Source organism: Myotis nattereri (assembly GCF_964212035.1).
Source record: "Myotis nattereri genome assembly, chromosome: 2".
In the NCBI taxonomy this organism is placed as follows: Eukaryota; Metazoa; Chordata; class Mammalia; order Chiroptera; family Vespertilionidae; genus Myotis; species Myotis nattereri.
Window position 1 is genome coordinate 111,314,722 of NC_138076.1, and position 25,093 is coordinate 111,339,814.

The following is a 25,093-nucleotide window of genomic DNA, read 5'->3' on the forward strand; positions in this document are numbered from 1 at the left end:
TATACTATAGTTGCAGACAGTTCTGCTCACCCAGAGACCCAACAGAAAGATGCACAGGAACCTGGGAGGAGCCACACTCATCCTTACCCCTGGCAACATATTCCCTGCCTGCAGATTCAACAGTGGACCCAGAAGTAGCCCCATGACCTAGCTCCAGCCCCGATTGACTACGGACCCAAAAGCAATCCTGTCCAACCAGGGATCTAGCATGAACCATATCCATCTGCACCCCTGGTAACAGACCTGCCAACAATAGACCCCACAGGTTACCCAGAAGCAGCCACCTGATTTGGCTACAACTCCACTCAACTGTGATTCTGGAAGCAGACTCATCAGGGGTCTAGCAGAAGGTTAAAAACCTGCCAAAATCAAGTATTAAAAACAGGAAAGGACATTTGCTCTTTCAAATGCAAAGACAACAACAAAAGGTTACATTGATCATGAAGAATGAGGTCAACATGACATCACCAAAAGAAACTAATAAGGCTTAACAAACTGGTCCAAAAGAAATAGAGATCTACAAAGAATTCAAAATAATTGTTTTAAGGAAGCTCAGCAAGCTACATTAGAACACAGATAAATAAACCATCAGAATTAGGAAAACAATACATGAAACAAAACAAGAAGTTCAACAAGGAGAAATTGTATAAAAGTACCAAACAGAAATTGTCAAGCTGAGAAGACAATGGATGAAGTAAAAAAAAAAAAAGTAATAGAAACTTTCAACAGCAGACTCAATCAAGCAGAAGAAAGAATTTCTGAACTGGGAGACAGATATTTGGAAGTTATAGTCAGAGGAGAAAGGAGAATATAACCAAGGACATAAAGAAGAGGTCACGTCAAGACTGGTAGAAAGTGTGGAGTAAAGAGGGATGGCTGGGCACCTAACAGGCAGCAGCTGAAGTTCTGGAGAGAGATCTCACATGGGGGGAAAGGCAATTTCCACTGAGAAGTCTGGGGTTTAAACCCCAAGCTGGGCTCCCCAGTCCAGAGTAACTGAACCGGGAAAGATGCCCACATAACATCTTGCTGTGAAAACACTACAGGTTCTATATGGGAGGAAGAGAGGGCAAAAATATGCAGGCATCCTCTTAAAGGGCCAACAAAATAAATTTCATTTGCAGCCACTCAACTTGGGCTCCAGCAGAGGGTGGGCAGAGTGAACTAAAGCTGTGTGAGGAGAGTCTGGGGTTGGTGGCTCTGGGAAGAGAGCTGAGAGGACAGCCGCCAGATCCCTGTGCTGAGTTATTTCCCCATACTGCAGAAACCAGCTTTCACAGACAGAGCTTACTCATCAATGCAACTTTAGTCTGGTGGGGAGTGGGAAAGCAATTGTCCCACCCATTAGAAATCCTCTTACCCCACCCTATGGAGTTTACATGCTGCTAAGCTCTATAGCCTGAGACTCACTAAATGACTGACACTAATAATCAACCAGAGCAAAAGCTGATCTCTATGTGCTTCAAGTCTTTGCGTGACCTGCTTCTGTAGCTGGAGCTAGAAAAAGCAGACCTTGGCGCACAGCTTGGACCTTTCCACATGCATATAGATTGCTGATAGCTCCGAAAAAGATTTTCAGGGCCAGTCACAAACACCATCTGACATTGGCCTACACCAGAAACCCTCCAAAAAGGCCCAAAACCAATAAACCCAGTGGCCAGCTTTCTTAGAGCAGGATCTAATAAGCTTCACAAGCAGTATATCAAAAGGGAGATATTAGCAGGCTCCAAACCCTGCTGAGGTTAAGTCTGCTGTGTGACAAGCACTGACACAGCACCCTGCACGCTATTAGGTTAAGCCTTACCGTCATCCAGCCTGAGGGGCAAGCCCATGCACACATGAGACAAAAGTAATTAACACTCAATTACAACTGGAGGGCAAACACAATGTGCACAAGGGACATTAGAGCACCCAGGTCAGGTAATCAGAGAGACTGCACCACTGGGTCCCACAGGTCAACTACTACATAAAGCCACCTAACCAAGACTGGGAGCCATACCAGATCTACTAATACATAGAAACAAACTCAAATAGGGAGCCAAAATGAAGAGGCAAAAAAAACCCAACAACTCTCAAATGAAAGAATAAGAGAACTCTCCAGAAGAAGAGATAAATGAAACAGAGATTAGAAATTTGTCTGATATAGAGTTCAGAATAATGATGGTAAAAATGCTCAACAGCATGAGAAAAGGTATAGTAACTATGAAAACAGAAATAAAGAATGACATAGCACAAATAAAGAAGACATTGGGGAATACACATATTAGGGGAAACTGTGGGTTGAATCAGTGAATTAGAAGACAGGGTTGAAAAAAATCAATCAGAGAACCAAAAAGAAAAAACAATTAAAAAACAGGAGGACAGCTTAAGGGAGCTGTGGGACAACGTGAAACGTAACAATATTCGTATATCAGGTATGCCAGAAGATGTTTCTTTCCCACTCCCTTTCTCTCTGAAATCAATAAAGATACATTTAAAAAAAAATTTTTTTTAAATCCAAGAGGAAGGAACACTTCCAAGCTCTTTATATGAGGCCAACATTATCCTAATTCCAAAATCAGATAAAGACACTACAAAGAAAGAATTACAGGCCAATAACCCAGATGAACATAGATGCTAAAATCCTCAACAAAGTATTAGCAAATCAGATCCAGCTATATATTTAAAAGATCAGCCCTAGCCGGTTTGGCTCAGTATCTAAAGCATCGGCCTGCGGACCAAAGGGTCCCAGGTTCAATTCCAGTCAAGGGCACGTACCTTGGTTGCAGGCTCCTCCCTAGCCTGGGTCCTGGTTAGGGATCGTGTTGGAGGCCACCAATCGATGTGTTTCTCTCACATCAATGTTTCTCTGTCTCTCTCTCTCTTCTACTCTCCCTAAATAACAATGAAAAAATATCCTCGGATGAAGAGTAACAAAGAAAAAAAAAAGTACATACACACACACACACGTAGATAACATACATATATACACACACATTAAAAAGATCATACACCATGACCAAGTGGGATTGATTCCAGCGATGCAAGGCTGGTACAATATTCGCAAATCAATAAACATGATACATCACATAAACAAATTGAAAGACAAAAATCGCATGATCATATCAATAGACACAGAAAACACATTTGACAAAATCCAACCCCATTTTTGATAAAAACTCTCAGCAAAGTTGGAATAGAGGGAACATATCTCACCATGATAAAGGCCATATATGACAAACCTACAGCGAACATCATACTTAACGGGCAAAAACTAAAACCTTTTCTCCTAAATACAGGAACAAGACAGGGATGTCCACTTTCACCACTCTTATTCACGCAGTACTGGAAGTCCTAGCACAGCGATCAGACAATAAGAAGAAATAAAAGGCATCTAGCCCTAGCAGGTTTGGCTCAGTGGATAGAGCGTCAGCCTGCGGACAGAAGGGTCCTGGGTTTGATTCTGGTCAAGGGCACATGCCTGGGTTGTGAGCTCAATCCCCAGTAGGGGTCTTGCAGGATGCAGCCAATCAATGATTCACTCTCATCATTGATGTTTCTATTTCTCTATCCCTCTCCCTTTCTCTCCAAAATCAATAAAAATATATTAAAAACAAAAAAGGCATCCAAATTTGGAAAGGAGGAAGTAAAACGCTCATTATTGGCAGATGACATGATATTGTACACAGAAAACCCTAAAGACTCCACCAAAAAACTTTTGGATTTAATAAATGAATTTGGCAATGTAGCAGGATACAAAATCAACACCCAAAAATCGATGGCTTTTTTATACACCAATAATGAATTCTCAGAAAGAGAAACTAAACAAACAATCCCACTTACCATTGAAACAAAAAAATTAAGATACTTAGGAATAAACCTAACCAAGGAGGTAAAAGACTTGTACTTGGAAAACTACAGGACGTTGACTAAAGAGATAGAAAAAGATATAAACAATTGGAAGAATACACCATATTCATGGATTGATAGAATCCACATCATTAAAATGTCCATACTATCCAAGGCAATCTACTACAGATTCAATGTGATCCCTATTAAAATACTAATGGCATGTTTCACAGATCTAGAACAAAAATTTATATGAAACCAAAAAAGACCTCAAAGGCTGCAGCATTCTTGAAAAGAAGAGCAAAGTTGGAGGACTCTCAATACCAGATTTCAAGTGATACTACAAAGCCAACATAATCAAAACAGCCTGGTACTAGCACAAGAACAGGCATATAGGTCAATGGAACAGAACAGAGAACACAGAAATTGACCCAAGTTATTACAATCAATTAATATTTCACTAAGGAGTCAAGAGCATACAATGCAGTCAAGACAGTCTCTTCAATAAATGGTGTTGGGAAAACTGGACAGATACATGCAAAAAAAATGAAATTAGACCACCAACTTACACTATATACAAGAATAAACTCAAAATGGATAAAAGACTTAAATGTAAGTCGTGAAACCATAAAATCCTAGAAGAAACCATAGGCAGCAAAATCTCAGACATCTCTCATAGCAATATGCTTATAGATACATCTCCTAGGGCAGTGGTCGGCAAACTCATTAGTCAACAGAGCCAAATATCAACAGTACAACGATTGAAATTTCCTTTGAGAGCCAAATTTTTTAAACTTAAACTATATAGGTAGGTACATTGTTATTAACTTAACTAGAGGCCTGGTGCACGAAATTCGTGCACGGGGGAAGTGGGTGCCTCAGCCCGGCCTGCACCCTCTAGCAATCCGGGACCCCTCAGGGGATGTCTGACTACCAGTTTAGGCCCGATCCCAGCCTAAAAAGGCAGTCAGACATCCCTCTCGCAATCCGGGATCGCTGGCTCCTAACCGCTCGCCTGCCTGCCTCATTGCCCCTACCTGCTCACCTGCCTGATCACCCCTAACCACCCGCCTGCCTGCCTGATCTCCCCTAACCACTCTGCTTGCTTGCCTGATTGCCCCTAACTGCCTCTGCCTGCCTGATCACCCCTAACCACCTGCCTGCCCCTAACCACTCTGCCTGCTTGCCTGATTGCCCCTAACCACTCTGCCTGCCTGCCTGATTGCCCCTAACCACTCACCTGCCTGCCTGATCGCCCCTACCTGCTCGCCTGCCTGCCTGCCTAATCACCCCTAACCCCTCTGCCTGCCTGCCTGCCTGATCGCCCCTAACCACTCTGCCTGCCTGATCACTCCTAACCCATCTGCCTGCCTGCCTCATCACCCCTAACTGCCTCTGCCTGCCTGCCTGATCGCCCCAACTGCCTCTGCCTCGGCCCCCGCCACCATGGCTTCATCCAGAAGGACGTCCGGAAGGTCATTAGGCTGTCCGGTCTAATTAGCATATTATGCTTTTATTATTATAGATTAGGGTACTCCTAAGGCTTAGGAAGAGCCACACTCAAGGGGCCAAAGAGCCGCATGTGGCTCGCAAGCTGCAGTTTGCCGACCACGGTCCTAGGGCAAAGGAAACTAAGGAAAAAATAAACAAATGGGATTGCATCCAAATAAAAAGCTTCTGCACAGCAAAAGAAACCACCAACAACAAAAATAAGAGCCCACAGTATGGGAGAACAGATTTGGCAATGATATATCTGATAAAGGGTTAATATTCAAAATATATAAGGAATCATACAACTTAACAAAAGGAAGACAAACCATCCAATTAAAAAAGGAGCAAAGGTACTAAATAAATACTTCTCCAAAGTGGATGTACACACAGCCAAGAGACATATGAGAAAATATTCAAAGTCACTGATCATCAGAGAGATGCAAATTAAAATGAAACTGAGGTATCAACTCACACCTGTCAGAATGGCTATATCAACAAATGACAAGTGCTGGAGAGGATGTGAAAGAAAGGGAAACCTAGTGCACTGCTGGTGGGAATGCAGACTGGTGCAGCCATTATGGAAAATAGTATGGAGTTTCCTCAAAAAATTAAAAATGCAACTGCCATTTGATGCATTGATCCCACTTCTAGGAATATATCCTAAGAGACCCGAAACACCAATCAGAATGAAGGTATGCATCCCTATGTTCGTAGCAGCACAATTTACAATAGCTAAGATCTGGAAACAGCCCAAGTGCCCATCAGAAGATGAATGGATAAAAAAAAAAAGTGGTACATGTATACCATGGAATACTATGCAGCTGTAAAAAAGAAGGATCTCTTACCCTTTGAGAGAGCATGGAGGGACCTGGAGAGTATTGTGCTAAGTGAAATAAGCCAGTCAGAAAAAGACAAGTATCACATTATTTCACTCATACCAGGTATGTGGAATCTAATGAACAAAATAAACTGATGAACAAAATAGATCCAGAGACATAGAAGCATAGAACAGACTGCGGAATCTCAGAGGCAAAGCGGGGGAGGATGGGTGGTTGGGAAGTGATCAACCAAAGAACTTGTAGGCATATATATATATATGCATAACCCATGGACACAGACAATAGGGTGGTGAAGGCCAGGGGACAAGGGCGGGCTATAAGGGGGAGAAGTGGGGACATATGTAATACTTTCAACAATAAAGATTTTTTTACAAAAACTTAAAAAAAAAGAAAAAAGATATAAGTATCATAAATGAAAGAGAAGATATTCCAAAGATGCCTCAGAAAAAAGAAAAAAAAAGATCGTATTGTGAGCAATTATAATCCCAGATAAAATGGATAACCTAAATGAAATGGATAAATTTCTAGAAACATGCAACCTGCCAAAACTGAATCTAGAAGAAATAGAAAATCTGAACAGATCAATAACAAACAGACTGCATCGGCAAAAATCTCCCAACAAAGAAAAGTCCAGGACCAGAAGGCTTCACATATAAAATTCTACCAAACATTCAAACAATTAATACCAATTCTTAAACTCTTCCAAAGAAGAAAAAAGGAACACTTCCAAATTCATTTTATGAGGCTATATCACTGATACCAAAGCCAAAGATACCACTAGAAAACTATAGGCCAATACAAACATAGATGTAAAAATCCTCAATGAAAGACTAGAAAACCAAATTCAACAACAGCTCATTAAAAGGATTATACAGGATGACCAAGTCAGATGCATCCCCTGAATGCAAAGTTGGTTCAGCATATGCAAACCAATTTATCTGATCTAAACTGGTGCAGCCACTGTGGAAACCAGTATGGTGGTTCCTTGCCTTGGCCAGCATGCTCAGTAGTTAAGAGCAACAGCCTGCACACCGACGGGTCCCAGTTCTATTCCAGGTCAAGGGCACGTACCTGGGTGCGGGTTCACTCCCTGTCCCCCATCAGGGCACATGTGGAAGGCAGTCAGTAGCAACCAGTAGATATGTCTCTCTCACATTGATGTCTCTCTCTCTCTCTCGCTCTCTCTCTCTCTCTCTCTCTCTCTCCCCCCCCCCCCACCTACCTTGCACCCTGTCTAAAAAATAAATGGAAAAAGAAAATTAATTACCATATGATCCAGCAATTCCACCCTGGATATATATCCAAAATAATTAAAATCAGAAACTTGAGCAGATATCTGTACACCAATGATAATAGCATTATTCACAATAACCAGAAGGTAGAAAGAACTCAAATGTCCAGAAGCAAAAAACACTAAGAGTTGTCAGCAACCACTAGAAGAGAGGAGAAAAAGCATGGTTCTGCTGACAACTTGACTTTGAATTCCTAAGCATTCAGAAGCGTGAGAAAATAAATTCCTGCTGTTTTAAGCCACCCAGTGTGTATGAACTTTGTTATAGCAGCCCTAGGAAATTAATACACTGGCTAATGTAATACTTGAATTCATTACCCCAAACTGCTTTTCAAATTTCAATTTAAAATTTCATCACCAAGAGAATACCCTTTTAACATATCTTTGACCAGGAGTCATTTAATTTACTAAAAAAATTTACATGTGGTACAGATTTCATTTCCATTTATACTGTTAGATTGATAAAGATTGTTTCCAGTATTTTAGATAAGATCTTAAAGATATCAATTGAATCACTGTATATTTTTTCCCAAATTATAGATGCAAACATACCTGAGTTTTTCTAAGGCACTTTCTCGTTCACTGCGAAGTTTAGCTAAACATGTGTTCTCAGCTTTAAATTTTTCTATTTCCATTTCCAATTCAATAATTTTCTCTCTCAAAACTTCGGATCGAGCACTGTCACCTATAAAATAGGCCATAAACAGTGAATTTCACAATTGGTCTTCAGCAGCAAAGACACTAGCTAGCTATTAACACTAAGAGCCAAAAATATGGTAAATACCTCCATTAAAATGCATTAGAAATAATATTTCAAGTAACAAAATTTTTCTAAATTTAATTGGCCTAACCTTCCAGATAAAACCAATCTAAATTTAAGAATCAAATTATTCTACCTCAAGAGTTTCAATCTGGCAATGAATTAACATTATATTTAAAAGGAAACCATTGGAACAAATTTTTTAAAGGCCAGTATATAGAAATAGCTTAAGAACACAAATAAGTCACAAAATATCTAAAGCACTAATTGATACCAAAAAGCAAAGTTGGTATCACTAATTGATACCACTAATCAAAGAAATACAACACCTGTCAGACTGGCTATCATCAACAAATCAACAAACGACAAGTGCTGGAGAGGATGTGGAGAAAAAGGAACACTTGTGCACTGCTGGTGGGAATGCAAACTGGTGCAGCCACTATGGAAGACAGTATGGAGTTTCCTCAAAAAACTGAAAATGGAACTCCCATTTGACCCTGTGATCCCACTTCTAGGAGTATATCCCAAGAAACCAGAAACACCAATCAGAAAGGATATATGCACCCCTATGTTCATAGCAGCACAATTCACCATAGCTAAGATCTGGAAACAGCCTAAGTGCCCATCTGTAGATGAATGGATTAGAAAACTGTGGTACATCTACACGATGGAATACTATGCTGCTATAAAAAAGAAGGAACTCTTACCATTTGCAACAGCATGGATGGAACTGGAGAGCATTATGCTAAGTGAAATAAGCCAGTCAATGAAGGAAAAATACCACATGATGTCACTCATTTCTGGATAATAAAGACCATTATAAACTTATGAACAAAAATAGATACAGAGGCAGAGCTGCCTCGAACAGACTGTTAAACTACAGCAGGAAGGCCGGGGAGGGTGGGAAGGCAGGTGGGGAAGCTTAAATTTGAAAAATCTGAAACCACAATTCATTCAAACCTCTTATACTAGTGACTATTGCATTATTTAGATCCACAAATCAAATTTTAACAAATCACCTATCATTAGACTTTACTGAGCAACCAGAAAAGTTAGGATTTTAAGCATTCTGACAACATACTGATCAAATAAATGTTAAACTTGTAACATTCTGCTACATATTTTATAATGCTCTGACTTACCAGGGGGTTGGTCTTGAATGTTTAACTTGGGTTCATTTCCCACGTGTGAATCTGACTTTGATTTTGGTTTTGGTTTCAAAGAAGGGAAGAATTTCATCATCAGATCTGATGGAGGAGGACTTGTGCCTCTGCTGAATTGGTTCAAGTCTCCCTTCTTGATAGGTGCAACTTTCCTTTTTATTGTTTTGTCCATTATACATATCTCACTCTTATTAGGGTAGATTGTCTGGGGAGTTCCATAAACGGCTTCATTCCCAAGCATAACATCATTTTTAAATGAATTCTCTTCAAGATCCGTCCAAGTTCTTTCATCATCAAAGTCAATTTTACTCACAGTTACAGATGAGGGTCTTCTTGAGGACTCAGAAATTTTATTTTTCAAGCTTTCTGTTATGATAGACTCATCACCACTATAATCTTTATCAGACAAATCCAAATCCACATCTCTCCTTTTTTCTTCTTCTTGAGTCCCAGTGTTCCTGAAAGGTCCCTTACCTTCACAGACTTGTGGACTATCTTCTCTGCTACTCAAACCCCTTTCACTATTCTCAGTTGATGGTTTTATGATAATGCCCAGTTGTTCCTCAGAGTCTGTGCTACTGTCAGTGTTCATTACACCATCATTGCTTGCATTCCATCTCATCTGATTTTCAGAAGTGCTCATTTGGAACACTTTCTTACTGACTTTACAAGACGGTGTCCCCAATCCCTCAGGTAAAAACACTGAATTAATTTCTTTGGGTGCAACCTCACACTCACCCTCATTTTCACATTCAATATGGTCTAGATGCTCATTTTTGTAACACTGACTAATGGGACCCAGTGTCATCATCTTTTGCTGCTGCACAGCTTTGACAGGAGTAGAAGACAGCCGATGATCTTTGCAGATCTGTTGGTCCCTCTCTAAGATCTTCAATACAAACGAGGAATTGCTGGAAAATGATATTTCATCAGCCGCTTGTTCTAAAAACAAAAATTCATCTAATTCCAAAATTTCCTTTTCTTTTTCTCGTTCCCAATTCTCTAACTTTTTCTGAAGAGAAATGTCAAGAGAAGATTCTGACTCTTTCAAGGTCTCACTTACTGAGCTCTTAGAAGCCTTGCAGCCAACCAGCCCTGTCAAAAGGGGAAGGCTATCTTTAACTTGTGTGTTATTCCAAACTTTGCAACCAATATCACAAGGTTTTGAACACTCGGGTTCATTTTCTTTATTATTAGATTCTAATTTTTTTTCTAACTTGATCTGTTCTCTAAATTGCCCATCACATTTCTCCCCCGCCAGTACTTTCAATCCTGATGGAAAGAGACCTTTCCTATTATTACTCTTAAGCACTTTTGTCTTCTGACTTAGTGTGACAGAACCACTGTTGGTTCTAGCTTTATTGTTCTTTTTAACAGGAGGGTTCTCTGTACATAGTTCTTTATTTATAAGAGCAGTTTTCCGCTGGAATTGCTGTCTGTCTATTTTAAACATAGGTTGGTCCTCTGAAATGCTCTGACTAGTCACTAGTTTACTGTCCTTCCCTTTCTGAAACTTAGATTTAGCATTAGTAAATCTAGCTAAACCTTCTCCTCGTTTTAAGAATGGTTGTTTTGGTTTTTCTTTGATTAGCAATGATCCTTCTGCTTCCTACAATAAAGAAGAAAATTTTAATTAATTCTGGTATATTTAAAGCAAATTAAACAAATCTCTAGTCTTAGATAATTTAATCAAATGCTAACCCTCAGCTGTTTCTGTTTCAGTTCTTGTTCTTCCAACTGAATTTGTTCTTCCAAGTAATCTTCAAATGTCTGTTTCCTTTCTCTAATAGCAGCTTTAATAGGCCTAATCAGAAAAATAAAGTTATTTAACATGCAAATTATGACGTGATGAATATTTTACACTTAGTGTGCCTGAAACGGACTCTGGACTGCACTGAAAACTAACCTTCTTCAAAGTCATAAACCCCCTCCTTAAAAAATATTTTTTCAAGTTGAAAAGGAAAATTTTATTTTCTAGAAATATATGTTTAAAAAATTCCCCGAAGAAAATGCTATTCTCTCATTTCTCTATCTTCTTCCTCTTCTTCAACACCTGATATAAAGGACATTATTTACACTTTATTATATCTTCACCCAGGTCTCCCGACAAGGCTCCATCTATGTATTATTCTGTGTTTGCAAGCTGTATTTTCATATAGCCATCTACAGATACAGGTAGATGTACTCCATTCCCCACTTAAGTTTCAACCATTACTGGCTTTCCTGTTAATTCCCTGAGGAAAGGTTTGGGATTGAGGGGCAAACTCATCTCAACAACAAGCAAATGTTGCAGGCTACTTGCCACGAACCAGCTGTCATCCATCCCTCTTGAATGGAACACCTCCCCTTTAAAAATTTAATGAAAGCATCCCCCAAAATACAGAAATATACAATACTCTACATGATTTGAAAAAAAAACCTTCTGAAGTCCATCTGTGGACCTCAGATTAACTTTTGAAGTAACATATTCATTACATAACTTTAAAATATATTTCAAAAATAGTTAATTATAGCCTTAGCTGGTTTGGCTCGGTGAATAGAGCATTGACCTGTGGACTGAAAGCTCCCAGGTTCAATTATGGTCAAGGGCATGTAACTTGGTTGCAGGGTCCTCCCTGGCCGGGGCCCTGTTCTGCGCACGTGCAGGAGGCAACCAATTGATGTGTTTCTCTCACATCAGTGTTTCTGTCTTTCCCTCTCTCTTCCTCTGTCTCTAAAAATCAATGGAAAAATATCCTCAAATGAGGGTTTAAAAAAAATAGTTCATTATATACACATTTTTTAATTTTAAAAGATCATTAACAATGTGCCCCGGCTGGTTGCTCAGCGGTTAAGCATCAGCCTGCCAACCAAAGGGTCGAGGGTTCGATTCCAGTGAAGGGCATGTACCTCAGTTGCAGGTTTAATCCCCAGGCTCAGTTGGGTTTCATGTAGGAGGCAACCAATCAGTGTGTCTCACATCACTGTTTCTCTCCTCCCCACCTCCCTCCTTCCCACTTTGTCTGAAAATCAATGGAAAAAATATCCTTGGATGAGGATAAACCAAAAAAAAGTCATTTGCCCCCTGGCCAGTGTGGTTCGGTTGGTTGGAGCATTGTCGCATATACCAAAATGTGGCAGTTCAGTTACCAGTCAGGGCACATACCCAGGCTGTGGGTTCAATCCCCAGTTGGGTTGCATATGGGAGGCAGCTGATCGATGTTTCTCTCTCACATTGATGTTTCTCTCTCTCTCTCTCTCTCTCTCTCTCTCTCTCTCTCTCTCTCTCTCTCTCTCCCATCCTCTAAAATCAATAAAAATAAACATTTTTTAAAGTAATCTGCCGATCAATAACATATCAAAAGATTTCAAATATTTAAGAAAATAATAAACAACTTCAATATTGGTATTTTATCCATGTCATAAAGTTTTTAAATTCTATCACAAGACTTACACAATTTTAATTTATGTGACATCAATGTGAGACACCAATATTTAACATGTTTTACCCCTAACTATTTGAGAGAAAATTTTATCCAGATATTTGTTAGATGAGAAAACTTTGCTCAGTTCTTCCAATAGAATGTCAAAACCACTTAAACTGATAAATCTCCCCAACTTCTTTCTGTTGCTGACAGTATGTGATAAGTCGTATCTTCAACCTTACATGTACTGGTAAAAGCATCTTCAAGCAAAAACAAGAACACCATGGATCTTTCAAAAAAAGAAAGTGCTCAATAATAATGGTTGGCTATTATATTAAACTAGAGGCCCGGTACACAAGTTCATGCACCAGTGGGGTCCCTCAGCCTGGCCTGCAGGATTGGGCCAAAACCAGCTCTCTGACATCCCCTGAGGGATCCCGAATTGCGAGAGGGCGCAGACCAGGCTGAGGGACCCCACCAGTGCACGATCGGGGCCAGGGAGGGACGCAGGAGGTTGGCCAGCTGAGGAGGGACCGCGGGAGGGCTCCAGGGCATGTCCGGCCCATCTCACTCAGTCCCAATCAGCCAGACCCCAGCAGCAAGCTAACACAGCAAGGTCAGAGTGCCTGCCCCCTGGTAGTCAGTGCACATCATTGCAACTGGTCGACTGGTTGACTATCTGGCCCCTGGTGGTCAATGCATGTCATAGCAAGCAGTGGAGCGGCCTTAGCATATCTTTAGCATATTATGCTTTGATTGGTTGAACAGATGACCAGACGACCAGACACTTAGCATATTAGGCTTTTATTATTTAGGATTATCACATGTCTTATTCCTTTTAATGTGGGTAATACCTTTCTTCATTATTAACCACTTCTGAGGAATCACCAAATTTTTTTAAGTTCACAGCGTTCCCTTCCTGAATCTGGTTTGTCATTTTCTCCCAACATGGTAAAGTATCTTCACCTAAGATAAAAATTAGGAACAATTCAGTTTTTTTAAAAAGCATATTAATGTCTTAAAAGTTGAGAATTTTACAAGTTGCTAAGCTTAGAAAACATTGGTTAAAAGTAGGGTATGCCAAAGAGTTCAGAATTCTCAAGGATTTCTTTAATATGATAAAGAAAAACTACAAAACCCTGCCTGGCTGATGTGGCATAGTGGATTGAGTGTCATCCCGTTCACCAAGAGGTTGCTGGTTCAATTCCCAGTCAGGGCACATGCCCCAGTTGCAGGCTCCATACCCAATAGGAGCCATGCAGGAAGTGGCCGATCAATGTTTCCCTCTCATCAATGTTCTATTTCTCCTTTTCCCTTCCTCTCTCTCTCTAAAATCAATAAACAATGGACACGGACAACGGGGGGGTGAGGGCATGAATGGGGGGGTAGGGGATAACGTGGGGATAAGGACACATATGTAGTATCTTAATCAATAAAAATATATTTTAAAAGGAAGAAAGAAAAAAAGAAAAAGAAAAACTACATTAAAACACAATATTCTTTTTTTTAATTGATTTTTAGAAAGAGAGGGAGGAGAGATAGAAACATTGCTTTTACTTTTAAAAAAATACCTTTAAAAGGCATTTTGGGATAATATGGGGAATTCTAAAATAGATTTGAATATTACAAAATTATTGTTAATGTTCCTGGGTATAATAATAGTATTATGGTAATATAAAAGATTGTCCTAATTTTTACTTGATGCATGCTGAAATATTTGAAATGTTATAATGTCTACATATTATTTGCAATGAAATGACTCAGCAAAACTATATATAGATGTAGATGAATAGATACATATATCCACACACATACAAAGTGTGTGTATACATATATATATGTACATATATCTATATGTATATAGATATATGTATATATATATGTATACATACACACACACACACACAAAGTAAATATTGGCAAATTATTAACTGCTAAATCTAGGTGGTAGGTATACTGGTAATCATTGCAGTGGTCTTTCAAGTTTTCTAGATGTTTGAAATTTTCCAAAATAAAAGATTAGAGGGTATACTGTATTGTGTAATTCCATATCAAGGAATTACCCTAAATTAGGAATAAAATATTATGCACAATACTAAGCAGTAAGAATAGATATTTTTTGTCATATTATATTTACCATAACTTAACTCAAAAGAATATATTCTTGAAAATTGGATATTAAATTTAAAATACTGAAAATGACTCAGTATTTCACAAAGAACATTACATACTGATATTTTACTTAACTATTATAATGATGAAGTAATTAAAATTATGGTTACAAAGATTACAGAATATACCATAAGCATTTTCTATGTTGAGTGGGAAAGAACACAATTTACTATACAATATTCTATAATTACAAAATGTGAAGTGGGGACCAGAAAAAAAGACTAGTGCCCTGGCCAGTGTTGCTCAATGTCTGTTAGAGTGTCGGCCCACACATCAAAGGGCTGAGGGTTCAATTCCCAGTCAAGGGCACATATCTGAGTTTTGGGTTCATTGGCTCCTTCCCCATCCCCTGGTCGGGCATGTGTGGGAGTCAACCAATCAATGTGCCTCTCTCACACTGACGTTTCTCTCTCTCTACCTCCCTCCCTCCCTCTCTCCCTCCCTCCCTCCCTCCCTTCCTCCCACCCTCCCTCTTTCTTCCTCTCCATCTCACTCTCCCCTTCCCTTCCACTCTCTCTGAGAAGCAATGGAAAAAATATCATCTAGTGAGGATTAACAAAAAAAAGGGGGGGGCAGAAAAAAATACATCAGAAATCACATGAGAACTCCATGAGTTTAGACCATCAGACACTGAGTGCTAGTTCTATGGCAAGAATGTGCTGGATACTAGGAATATAGAGGAATGGTGAAGACAAACCAAGTGTCTGGGTTAAAGGGGATTTTTTTATGAGTAATAAATCCCATCATCAACTTTTTTCTTGCATATTACATCTTCTGTCAAGTGACCGCACCACCACATACATTTTAAATCAACCTCAACCTATTTCTAAGCTCTCAAAGAAAAATGGTTCAACAGAACTTGGCTGCCATGCAAGTTTTGAAGTCAGCATGAGTACTGAGATTGTTCTTGGACAGTCACAAATTCTGTGTCCAACTCTTCATCCAATTCAGGCTCAGTGGCTATGCAGCATGTAGGATCTCACATTTTTCTCCAAGGGCACAGGAGAAAAATTCATAAAGGACTCTTCTTGTTTTATGGCAACCTGGTAAACATTCTTGCTTAAGTGAAGAGAGAAATATAAGTAACTCACCTTTAAGATAGTTATGGTTTTCTTCATTCAAATCATTTTTTTTCACAAGTGCTTCTTGATATTGTGCCTCATAAAACAAACTGGGAGAAGCACCACTTTTTGAAGTTAAGACAAAATCTTGATGAGTAGTTCTATAGAAGTTGTTTTGTTCATTGGACAAAGTGTTGGAAGTGTATGTTTTTTCTTGGGTTTGATTCTGGTAGATATATGATGGTAAGAAGGGTTTGGGTTTCTCTATGGTGGCTGAACTTCCTGGAGAACTGTACTTCTGGCTCTGATCATCAGGCAGCAGAGTTAAACCTTGCAATTAAAAAAATCAACAAACTGATGTCTCTCTTTAACATTTTCACTTCTGCCCGTCAGTGATCCCACCACAAAGTTTTCTCCAAAGTGATAAAGTATTTTTTCCTCCTTATTAGGAAAATGTGTTTAACAAAACCATAAAAACTTAAAAGTCCAAAGTGACCCTCAAATCATTTTAATTGAGAACATGTTTACACTATGATTCACGTGCAGACAGTGTATACAAGGCAAAGCTGCAGCACAGCCTAACTCTATAAGGCACCACTCATGCGCCAAATGTGAGAAGCACTCCTGGTGTCCTCAGCTCTGCAGTCCAATGACAAACACAGTTAGACAGCTTCAATGCAGATAGTTACAAATGATCTGAACTGTTCCCTAATGGTCATGTTCTGTGTTACAGCATATATAAGTATCTTCCCTTCAGATTACCGTTGACGTTTTGGTGTCCTCAGGAAAGGAATTATGGGTGATTTTTCTGTTTTGTACTTTTCTGTAGTTTAAATTTCCTGTAGTATTCTTCTCCTGTTTTGTTTCTTAAGTCTGTGCTTTTGAAATAACCCAATAAACAGAGAGAAGATTCCCCATGTACATTTATCTCTTGGAGGTTAGGTGACAATACTAGCCATACTAGCCATCCTGCCTTGCTGTACCAGCCCCTTGACATCCTGCTACTGCCCCTCTATTCTCCTTTTGTCTCAATTAAATTTAGAATGAGCACAGGATGGAAAATGTTTCATAAAAGAACCATGCCACTTATCTACCTTACTCCTAGCCCACAAATAAAACTGGATGTCAGGTAGATCCTTATTAAATATCAGGTTCAACTTCCTTCCTTTATAACAATACTCTCTACATTTACATATTCTTGATTCTTAATGGTCATCCCACTTCAATCTGAACATATCACTGATAAAAGAGCAGTATCCCAAAGCAGCAATTCTCAAAGTGTGGTCTATAAACCCTGGAGGTCTCCATGACTCTTTCAGGGCATCAGGCACCAGGTCAAACCATTTTTATAAAGTACTAGAGACTCAGTGCATGAAAATTCATGCACTGGATGGGGGGTCCCTCAGCCCGGCCTGCCCCCTCTCACAGTCCGGGAACCCTCAGGGGCGGGAGGCGACCCAGCGATCAGGGGAAGGCGACGCCCCATCACACCTCTGCTGCTGCCACTGCCGGCAGCACAAGCCTCGGCCAGCCCTAGTTACCTGAGCCTCAGGCGGCCCAGCCATCCAAGGCTTGCCGGCACCTCTGGCCGGCCCTGGGCTGCTGGAAGGCTGAGGGGACTGGGGACTCCAGAGGCAGGCACCCCGGCGGGGCTGAGGAGACTGGGCGCCGCCATCTTGTGGCTGTGGGCACCATCTTTGAGGGCGGGGCAGTCAATTAGCATATTCCCTCCTTATTGGCTGTGGGTACTGCCATCTTTGAGGGCGGGGCAGTCAATTAGCATATTCCCTCCTTATTGGCTATGGGCGCCACCATCTTTGCGATGGTGTGAGGGTCAATTAGCATATTCCCTCTTTATTAGATAGGATTATGCAAGTATTTGCATGTTTCACTGTGCTGACATAGGCACTGACGGTGCAAAAGCAAAGTGGGAACTCCTGGTGGCTTCGCTCAAAAGCAGAACCTTGGGATATAACTATACCAGCAGTCAGTGTATTAGTCATCACCATGCACTCACAGTTTTTTTCAAAAAGGTTTTTCTTAAGAATTCACACAGACTAAGCCTCCTTAAACAGATGAGAATGCTCTTCAAAAAAAAATTTTTTTTAGCCTCTTCTAAATAAATTCAAGGTTTCTCTTCAGGCACTCCCAAAACAGTTCTGCTCTGCACATGCAATTGATATTCACCAGCGAAAGCAAAGGGTTCCTGGAAAGCAAAGAAATCTACTCTGTGCCTGGGTGAAGAACCGAGCCCTATATGAACCAGACCCTGGCAGTAGTTCGAGAAGCCATATTCTTTTTGCTGTTGTTAATCCTTACCTGATGATGTTTTTTCCATTGATTTTTAGAGATCGTGGGAGGGAGGGAAAAACATTGATGTGAGAGAGAGACACTGATTGGTTGCCTCCCACACACTCCTGGATTGGGGCCAGGGATTAAACCCATAACCCAGGTACATGCCCTTGACCAAGAATCAAACCCAAAACCCTTCAGTACATGGGCTAAGACACTAACAAACTCTAAAATCCAATTTTTTATGAGCAACACAGGCCAGGGGAGGGAGCTATATTCTTTATTAGTGTGTGATCCCTTGATGCATCCAGCTCTCCCGTTTCTCCTTTCCCTCTAGTTGGTTTTCAGTAAACTCCTTCTTTTGCATGTTTTACTTCCTCTCTTGATTTCTATCTTGGAGGAGGGGCAGCAAGAATCCAGTCACTGGTGACATCCAAAATCACTAAACCACTCGTCTCATCCCTACCACTCCCATCACTCCCCGAGTCCCAGCCAGTCACACCCCACACACTCATTTGCCAATGTCTTATCTTCTTTATATTCTCAATGCCCATGCAACCTCTGAACACAATAGGCACTGTCCTGAATCAGTGAAGTATGGCTCTTCAAAGGTAGCACCAAGGAGACACACATTGCTCCAGACCACTGGTTTTCAAACTGTGGGACACAATCCATTAGTCGTTTTATCATCAGATGCAACAGGTCAGGACTGGCTTTTTTTTTTTTTTTTTTTTTTTTACATAGAATAGAATAAATAAAATAGAAAAGATTCTTGCTACATGCCAGGCTCACTAATAAAGACTGATTTATAAAATTTCTTTGAAATTATGAGTCGTGATTTAAAATGTTTTTGTTACTATGAAGAATGATCAACAAACTTTCAAAACCACTGCTCCAGACACATGTTAACAGACTTTTCCCCTGATAAGCACATCATGTTATTCACTGATTGAACATAGAACAAAAGAATTCTGTCATCTGCTAAACAAAATATATTTCTGGTATGGTTCTTTAGCTGAATAGAGTGGCTTCTACACATATTTACCTCTATGATACAGAGCAGTTATTGTAAACCAGCAGCCCTAGACCAACTTTGGCTCTAGATCTTTTATTCTACTAGGTCTTTTTAAAATTTTATTTCATAAATAAATGAATATTTTTAAGGACACATATGCTCCAGAACGGTACAGCTTTCACTTGTCCCAATTATATTACACCACCACTGTTTCAGGTATCTGCACAGTCTCTAAAGAAACTGGAGTTTGCAACATATGAAAGAGAATAGTAGAAATAACCTGTCAAACAATTCAAGATAAGAAATATGTATAACCGCCAATCATTGTACTAATTGGAGACCCCATGTAAGCAAAAAATACCTGGGAGTGTGTGCTGCCCAGACACCATAGTGAGCAGCTTCTCTTGCTCTTCCATGAGTCTTTGCAGTTGTTCCAACTGTTGCCTCTTCAGTTGTTCCTGCTTCTTCTGCTGCACCTCTTTCAGCTTTTTAAACATAAAATTAACTTATTAAATTAATGACTTTACATTTTTTATGAACCTTCACTCCTTACCTTTATCTTAATCCCTCCCATCTCCCTTTTTATATCTTCCCTAATAAAGAATATCAAAAAATTTTTAAAAAAAAGAGTTTCAAAGAGGGATCCCTAAGTAACTAAATCTGCCACCAAAACTCTAAAATCCAATTTTTTATGATGGAAACCATATTGACTCTCTCAACTAAGAAACAGAAAAAGTCATATAAATCCTTTGATTCTTAAAATAGGATAGGTAATCAGAACATTTATGATCAAACATTTTCCCCTAGCCCTGGCCAGTTTGGCTCAGTGGATAGAGTGTCGGCCTGCAGACTGAAGGGTCCCAGGTTCGATTCCGGTCAAGGGCACGTACCTTGGTTGCAGGCACATCCCCAGTAGTGGGTGTGCAGGAGGCAGCTAATCGATGTTTCTCTCTCATCGATGTTTCTGACTCTCTATTCCCTCTCCCTTCCTCTCTGTAAAAAAATCAATAAAATATATTTTTAAAAAAAAAGAAACATTTTCCCCTAATATTTGATCAACAAATTCTAATTTAGTTTTTACCAAATGAGGTAGAAACTTGAAGATATTATCTGAAATGTTATATTTGTCTTACATATTAAACATACTTTAATGTTTTACATTAGACAAAGGCAAAATTTGGTATTTTGAGCATTTCACACTAAAGGGGAAGAAGCAAGAGAACCTGAAACTGGTGACTTTCATCATAGACAAAAACCTGCAATAACACATATACATATTAGGCCAAGTCCTATTGTACCTGTTCAAGCTTTTTAAAAAGTGGGTCTTTATAAGCCACTTCTTTGCATTCACTTGCAAGATCTGAGATAAAGTCACTTTTGTTATCTTCCCAGTGTCCAGGAGCATCCTGACATGCTACTGATTGTGGTCCCTTTTTAGGCAGAGGAAAGACTGCGTGTGTTTCAGATTTATCTGACTGAAATATGTGTGGGCTGTTAGACTCCAACTTCTGTTCTTCATGAAGTGAATCTTCTTTACTTATAAAGTTCAAGCTATTTGAAAAATCAGTGGCTTTAACAGGAAAGCTGGTGGAAATGTTCACATTTGCTCGCTTATCTTCATCTGCTTCCAAAATAGGAAATCCATGATTTAATATGACTCCAGCCCGAGAAGGATTGGTCATCCACTGGGTTAGGAAGTTCTGCCTACTGTTCAACTCTGAAGAAGTTGGCATCAGGAACATTTTAGTCCAATTTTCTACTGTATTTAAATAATGTAAAAACTAGAAAAACTATTATTTTCCAATACCTGTAGAAGACAGCCAACAAAAATTATTAAAGATATTCTACCCACACCTTGACCCAGCACAAAAAAACATACTGAATATTTCATACGCAAAAGACTTTAGCAAAGCTCTTGGCATTAAACTACATGTTTTTTAAAGTATCTTAAATATCCAAGTTCAGTAGATAAAAACTGAAGTTTCCTTCTCATCTAATCATTCTGATGACTTTATACAAATGCTAAATCACGTGACCTAAAACTATGGAAGCTAAGCCACCTTTCAGTGGTTCTCAACCTGTGGGTCGCGAACAATGAAAATACATCCTGCATATCAGATATTTACATTACGATTCATAATAGTAGCAAAATTACAGTTATGAAGTAGCAACAAAAATAATTTTATGGTTGGGGGTCACCACAACATGAGGAACTGTATTAAAGGGTCGCGGCATTAGGAAGGTTGAGAACCACTAAGTTATTCGATTACCAAAGGAAAAAAAGCCACTCTCAATATAAAACACCCACATTAAACACTTTCATGCTTCTAGCCCTAGTACAACATTGCTTCTTTGCCCAACTGGGGAACCCATGCTCTCCCAAATTCCAGGACAAAAGTCACCATCCTCCATGGCTTTACCTGGCCGGGTTTTCTAATGCCCCTTACTCCTACATCATACTAACCACATACTGACTAGATGTGGTATCTGTATGCCTAGGGGTCACTAGATAAGGGTATCTGTATGCCTAGGGGTCTCTGTCATTACTATTTTGGCATTCATCCCACTATTAGTAGTATTTTGCTTTTGTGTTCATAATCTACCCAGCTATGAGTTCCTTAAAGATATCTGTATATTCACCACTGCCTAACACCATCCATTCCAGGCAGAGAGGAGAAACTTGATGTTTGCCAAAATTAATTTAAATTAAATCACAACTAAGGTTAAATTAATGAAAATAAATTCAGTAAAGGACCAGAGGCCCGGTGCACGAAATTTATGCATGGGTAGGGTCCATAGGCCTGGCCGGTGATCAGGGTCAATCAGAGCCCACAGCTACCAGCCAGGGCCTTCCTTCATTCCATGCTGCCCCCTGGTGGTCAGCACACGTCAGAGCGAGTGATCAAACTCCCAGTCTCCTGGTCAAACTCCTCAGGGAACACTTCATATATTAGCCTTTTATATATATACTAGAGGCCCAGTACACAAAAATTTGTGCACTCGGGAGGAAGGGGGGTCCCTCAGCCTGGCCTGTGCCCTCTTGCAGTCTGGGACCCCTTGGGAAATAACGCCCTGCTGGCTTAGGCCTGCTCCCAGGTGGCAGAGGGCAGGCCCAATCCCTAGGTGCAGCGCCTGGTCGGGCTCAGAGCAGGGCCGATTGGGGAGTTGGGGCACCGCCCCATCATGCACAGAGCAGGGTGGATTGGGAGGTTGCAATGCCACCCTCAGTCACGCTCAGGGTAGGGCCGATTGGGGGGTTGGGCACCGCCCCTTGTCACACTCAAGGCAGGGTCGATGGGGAGGTTGCGGCGCCACCCCCTGTCACGCACAGAGCAGGGCCCATCAGGGGGGGTGGGGAGCGCCCCCGTCACGCACAGAGCAGGGTCGATCAGGGGGTTGGGGAGCTCCCCCCTGTCACGCACAGAGCAGGGCCCATCAGGGGGTTGGGGAGCTCCCACCTGTCATGCACAGAGCAGGGCCCATCAGGGGGTTGAGGAGCTCCCCCCTGTCACCCACAGAGTAGGGCCGATAGGGGAGTTGGGGCACCACCCCGTCACCCACAGAGCAGGGCCGATCAGGGGGTTGGGGCGCGGCCACTGTTACACTCAGGGCAGGGCCGATGGGGAGGTTATGGCTCTACCCCATCACACACAGAGCAGGGCCCATGGGGGGGGGGGGCGCCGCCCTCTATCACCCACAGAGCAGGGCCGATCAGGGGGTTGGGGCGCCGCCACTCTCACACTCAGGGCAGGGCCGATGGGGAGGTTATGGCTCTCTACCCTGTCACACACAGAGCAGGGCCCGTGGGGGGTGGGGGGATGGAGGCGCCGCAACCTGTAACACACAGAGCAGGGCGGATCAGGGGGTGGGGGCATCGCCCTCTATCACCCACAGAGCAGAGCCGATCAGGGGGTTGGGGCACTGCCACTGTCACACTCAGGGCAGGGCCGATGGGGATGTTATGGCTCTACCCTGTCACACACAGAGCAGGGCCCATGTGTGTGTGTGTGGGGGGGGGAGAGGGGGGGGTTTGGGGCACCGCACCCTGTCACACACAGAGCCGCAGGGTGATCAGGGGGTTGGGGAGCTCCCCCGTATCAGGCACAGAGCATGGCTGATCAGGAGGTTGGGGCGCTTTCCCCTGACACGAACAGAGCAGGGCAGATAGGGAGGTTGTGGCCCCACCCCCTGTCACACACAGAGCGGCAGGGCAATCAGGGGGTTTGGGTGCTGCCCCCTGTCACGCTAATCCCGGTGCCGGGAGGCCTCTCAGCTCCGCTGATCCCGGTGCTGGGAGGCCTCGCGGCTCCGCTGATCCCGGTGCTGGGAGGCATATTACCCTTTTACTATATAGGATAGAGGCCTGGTGCATGGGTGGGGCTGGCTGGTTTGCCCTGAAGGGTGTCCTGGATCAGGGTGGGGGTCCCCACTGGGGTGACTGGCCAGCCTGGGTGAGGGGATGATGGCTGTTTGCAGCTGGTCACACACCCTTCAAGGTGGGGGTCCCGACTGGGGTGCCTGGCCAGCCTGGGTGAGGGGATGATGGATATTTGCAGCTGGTCACATACCCTTCAGGGTGGAGGTCCCCACTGGGGTGCCTGGCCAGTCTGGGTGAGGGGCTGAAAGCTGAAGCTCCCAACTGCTCCGTTTTTTCTATTCTGGGCCAGCTTTAGCTCTGGCTCCAGCTCTTAGGCCTCTGCTGCTGAAAGCAGGTATCTGGTTTGTTTGGGTTCTATAATCGAAACAATGTATAACTCCAGCTCTGAAATCCTGGCTCACTGAAAGCAGGTTTCTGGGGTTTTGTTTAGCTTCTATATTTGTTACAATGTTTCAAACTGCAGGCTCAGAGGCCGGCAAGGCAGGCGGGGAACATTTGGTTTCCTCCGTCACTGAAGCAAGCAAGCCTCATGTTAGTTTCAAGCTGCCTGGCTGCCGGCCGCCATCTTGGCTGGCAGTTAATTTGCATATCTTGCTGATCAGCCAATGGGAAGGGTAGCGGTCGTACGCTAATTACCATGTTTCTCTTTTATTAGACAGGATAGAAGGTTATTTGTGTTCATTCAATGTTCAACAATAAAAAAAGCCCAGCTGGTGTGTCTCAGTGGTTGAATGTCAACCTATGAACCTGATGGTCAGTTTGATTCCCAGTCAGGGCATATGCCCAGGTTGTGGGTTTGATCCCAAGCAGGGGGCGTGCAGGAGGCAGTTGATCAATGATTCTCTCTCATCATTATGTTCCTTTTTTGTTTCAAGAAAAACTATTTTAAATATAGTGTTACATGCAATAAACATTAATATTTCAAGAAAAACAATTTTAAATATAATAATATTACATGAATAAACATTAATATTTCAAAAAAAATATTTTAAATATAATATTACCAAAACTGTACTAACATAGTATAATATCACAAAAGTTGTAGGAAATATTAAAAATCATTGATGCTTCTATCTCCCTCTCCCTTCCTCTCTGAAATCAATAAAAATATATATTTTTGAAAAACAGTAAGAATAACATTGGTTCATACCATAGGACAGCTACTCTATCTGAATCCTACTCTGAAATAACCAATTTCCTAACATAAGCTGTTCCTCCTTTGTATGTCTGATTTTTCTTAACAGCATTCATTTTCTTACTGTGTGCCAGATACTGTTTTAGGATGGTTATATAGCAGTTAATAAGTCAGTCTAATCTAGTGGTGAAAATACACACATAAAAATTAACTATACAGGGAAACCAAGATGGCGGCATAGGTAAACACTGGAAATTGCTGCCT

At 41.3% G+C, this 25,093-nt stretch overlaps 1 protein-coding gene across 2 annotated transcripts in view; it reads right to left on the bottom strand.

Moving 5' to 3' along the window:
- Positions 1-25,093, bottom strand: part of CPAP (centrosome assembly and centriole elongation protein) — a 91,756-nt gene that overhangs the window by 39,646 nt on the left and 27,017 nt on the right. The window contains exons 3-9 of one of the 2 annotated variants that reach the window (XM_081083580.1): positions 20,615-21,123; positions 19,678-19,801; positions 16,040-16,339; positions 13,631-13,742; positions 11,074-11,176; positions 9,352-10,981; positions 8,002-8,134 (exon numbers count right to left, since the gene is read on the bottom strand). In XM_081083580.1, coding sequence (XP_080939706.1) covers positions 8,002-8,134; positions 9,352-10,981; positions 11,074-11,176; positions 13,631-13,742; positions 16,040-16,339; positions 19,678-19,801; positions 20,615-21,058 — 2,846 coding nt within the window. In that variant the 5' untranslated portion in view covers positions 21,059-21,123. Of the gene's footprint in view, positions 1-8,001; positions 8,135-9,351; positions 10,982-11,073; positions 11,177-13,630; positions 13,743-16,039; positions 16,340-19,677; positions 19,802-20,614; positions 21,346-25,093 lie in introns of those variants that run through there. The other variant, XM_081083579.1, reaches the window with a different exon arrangement.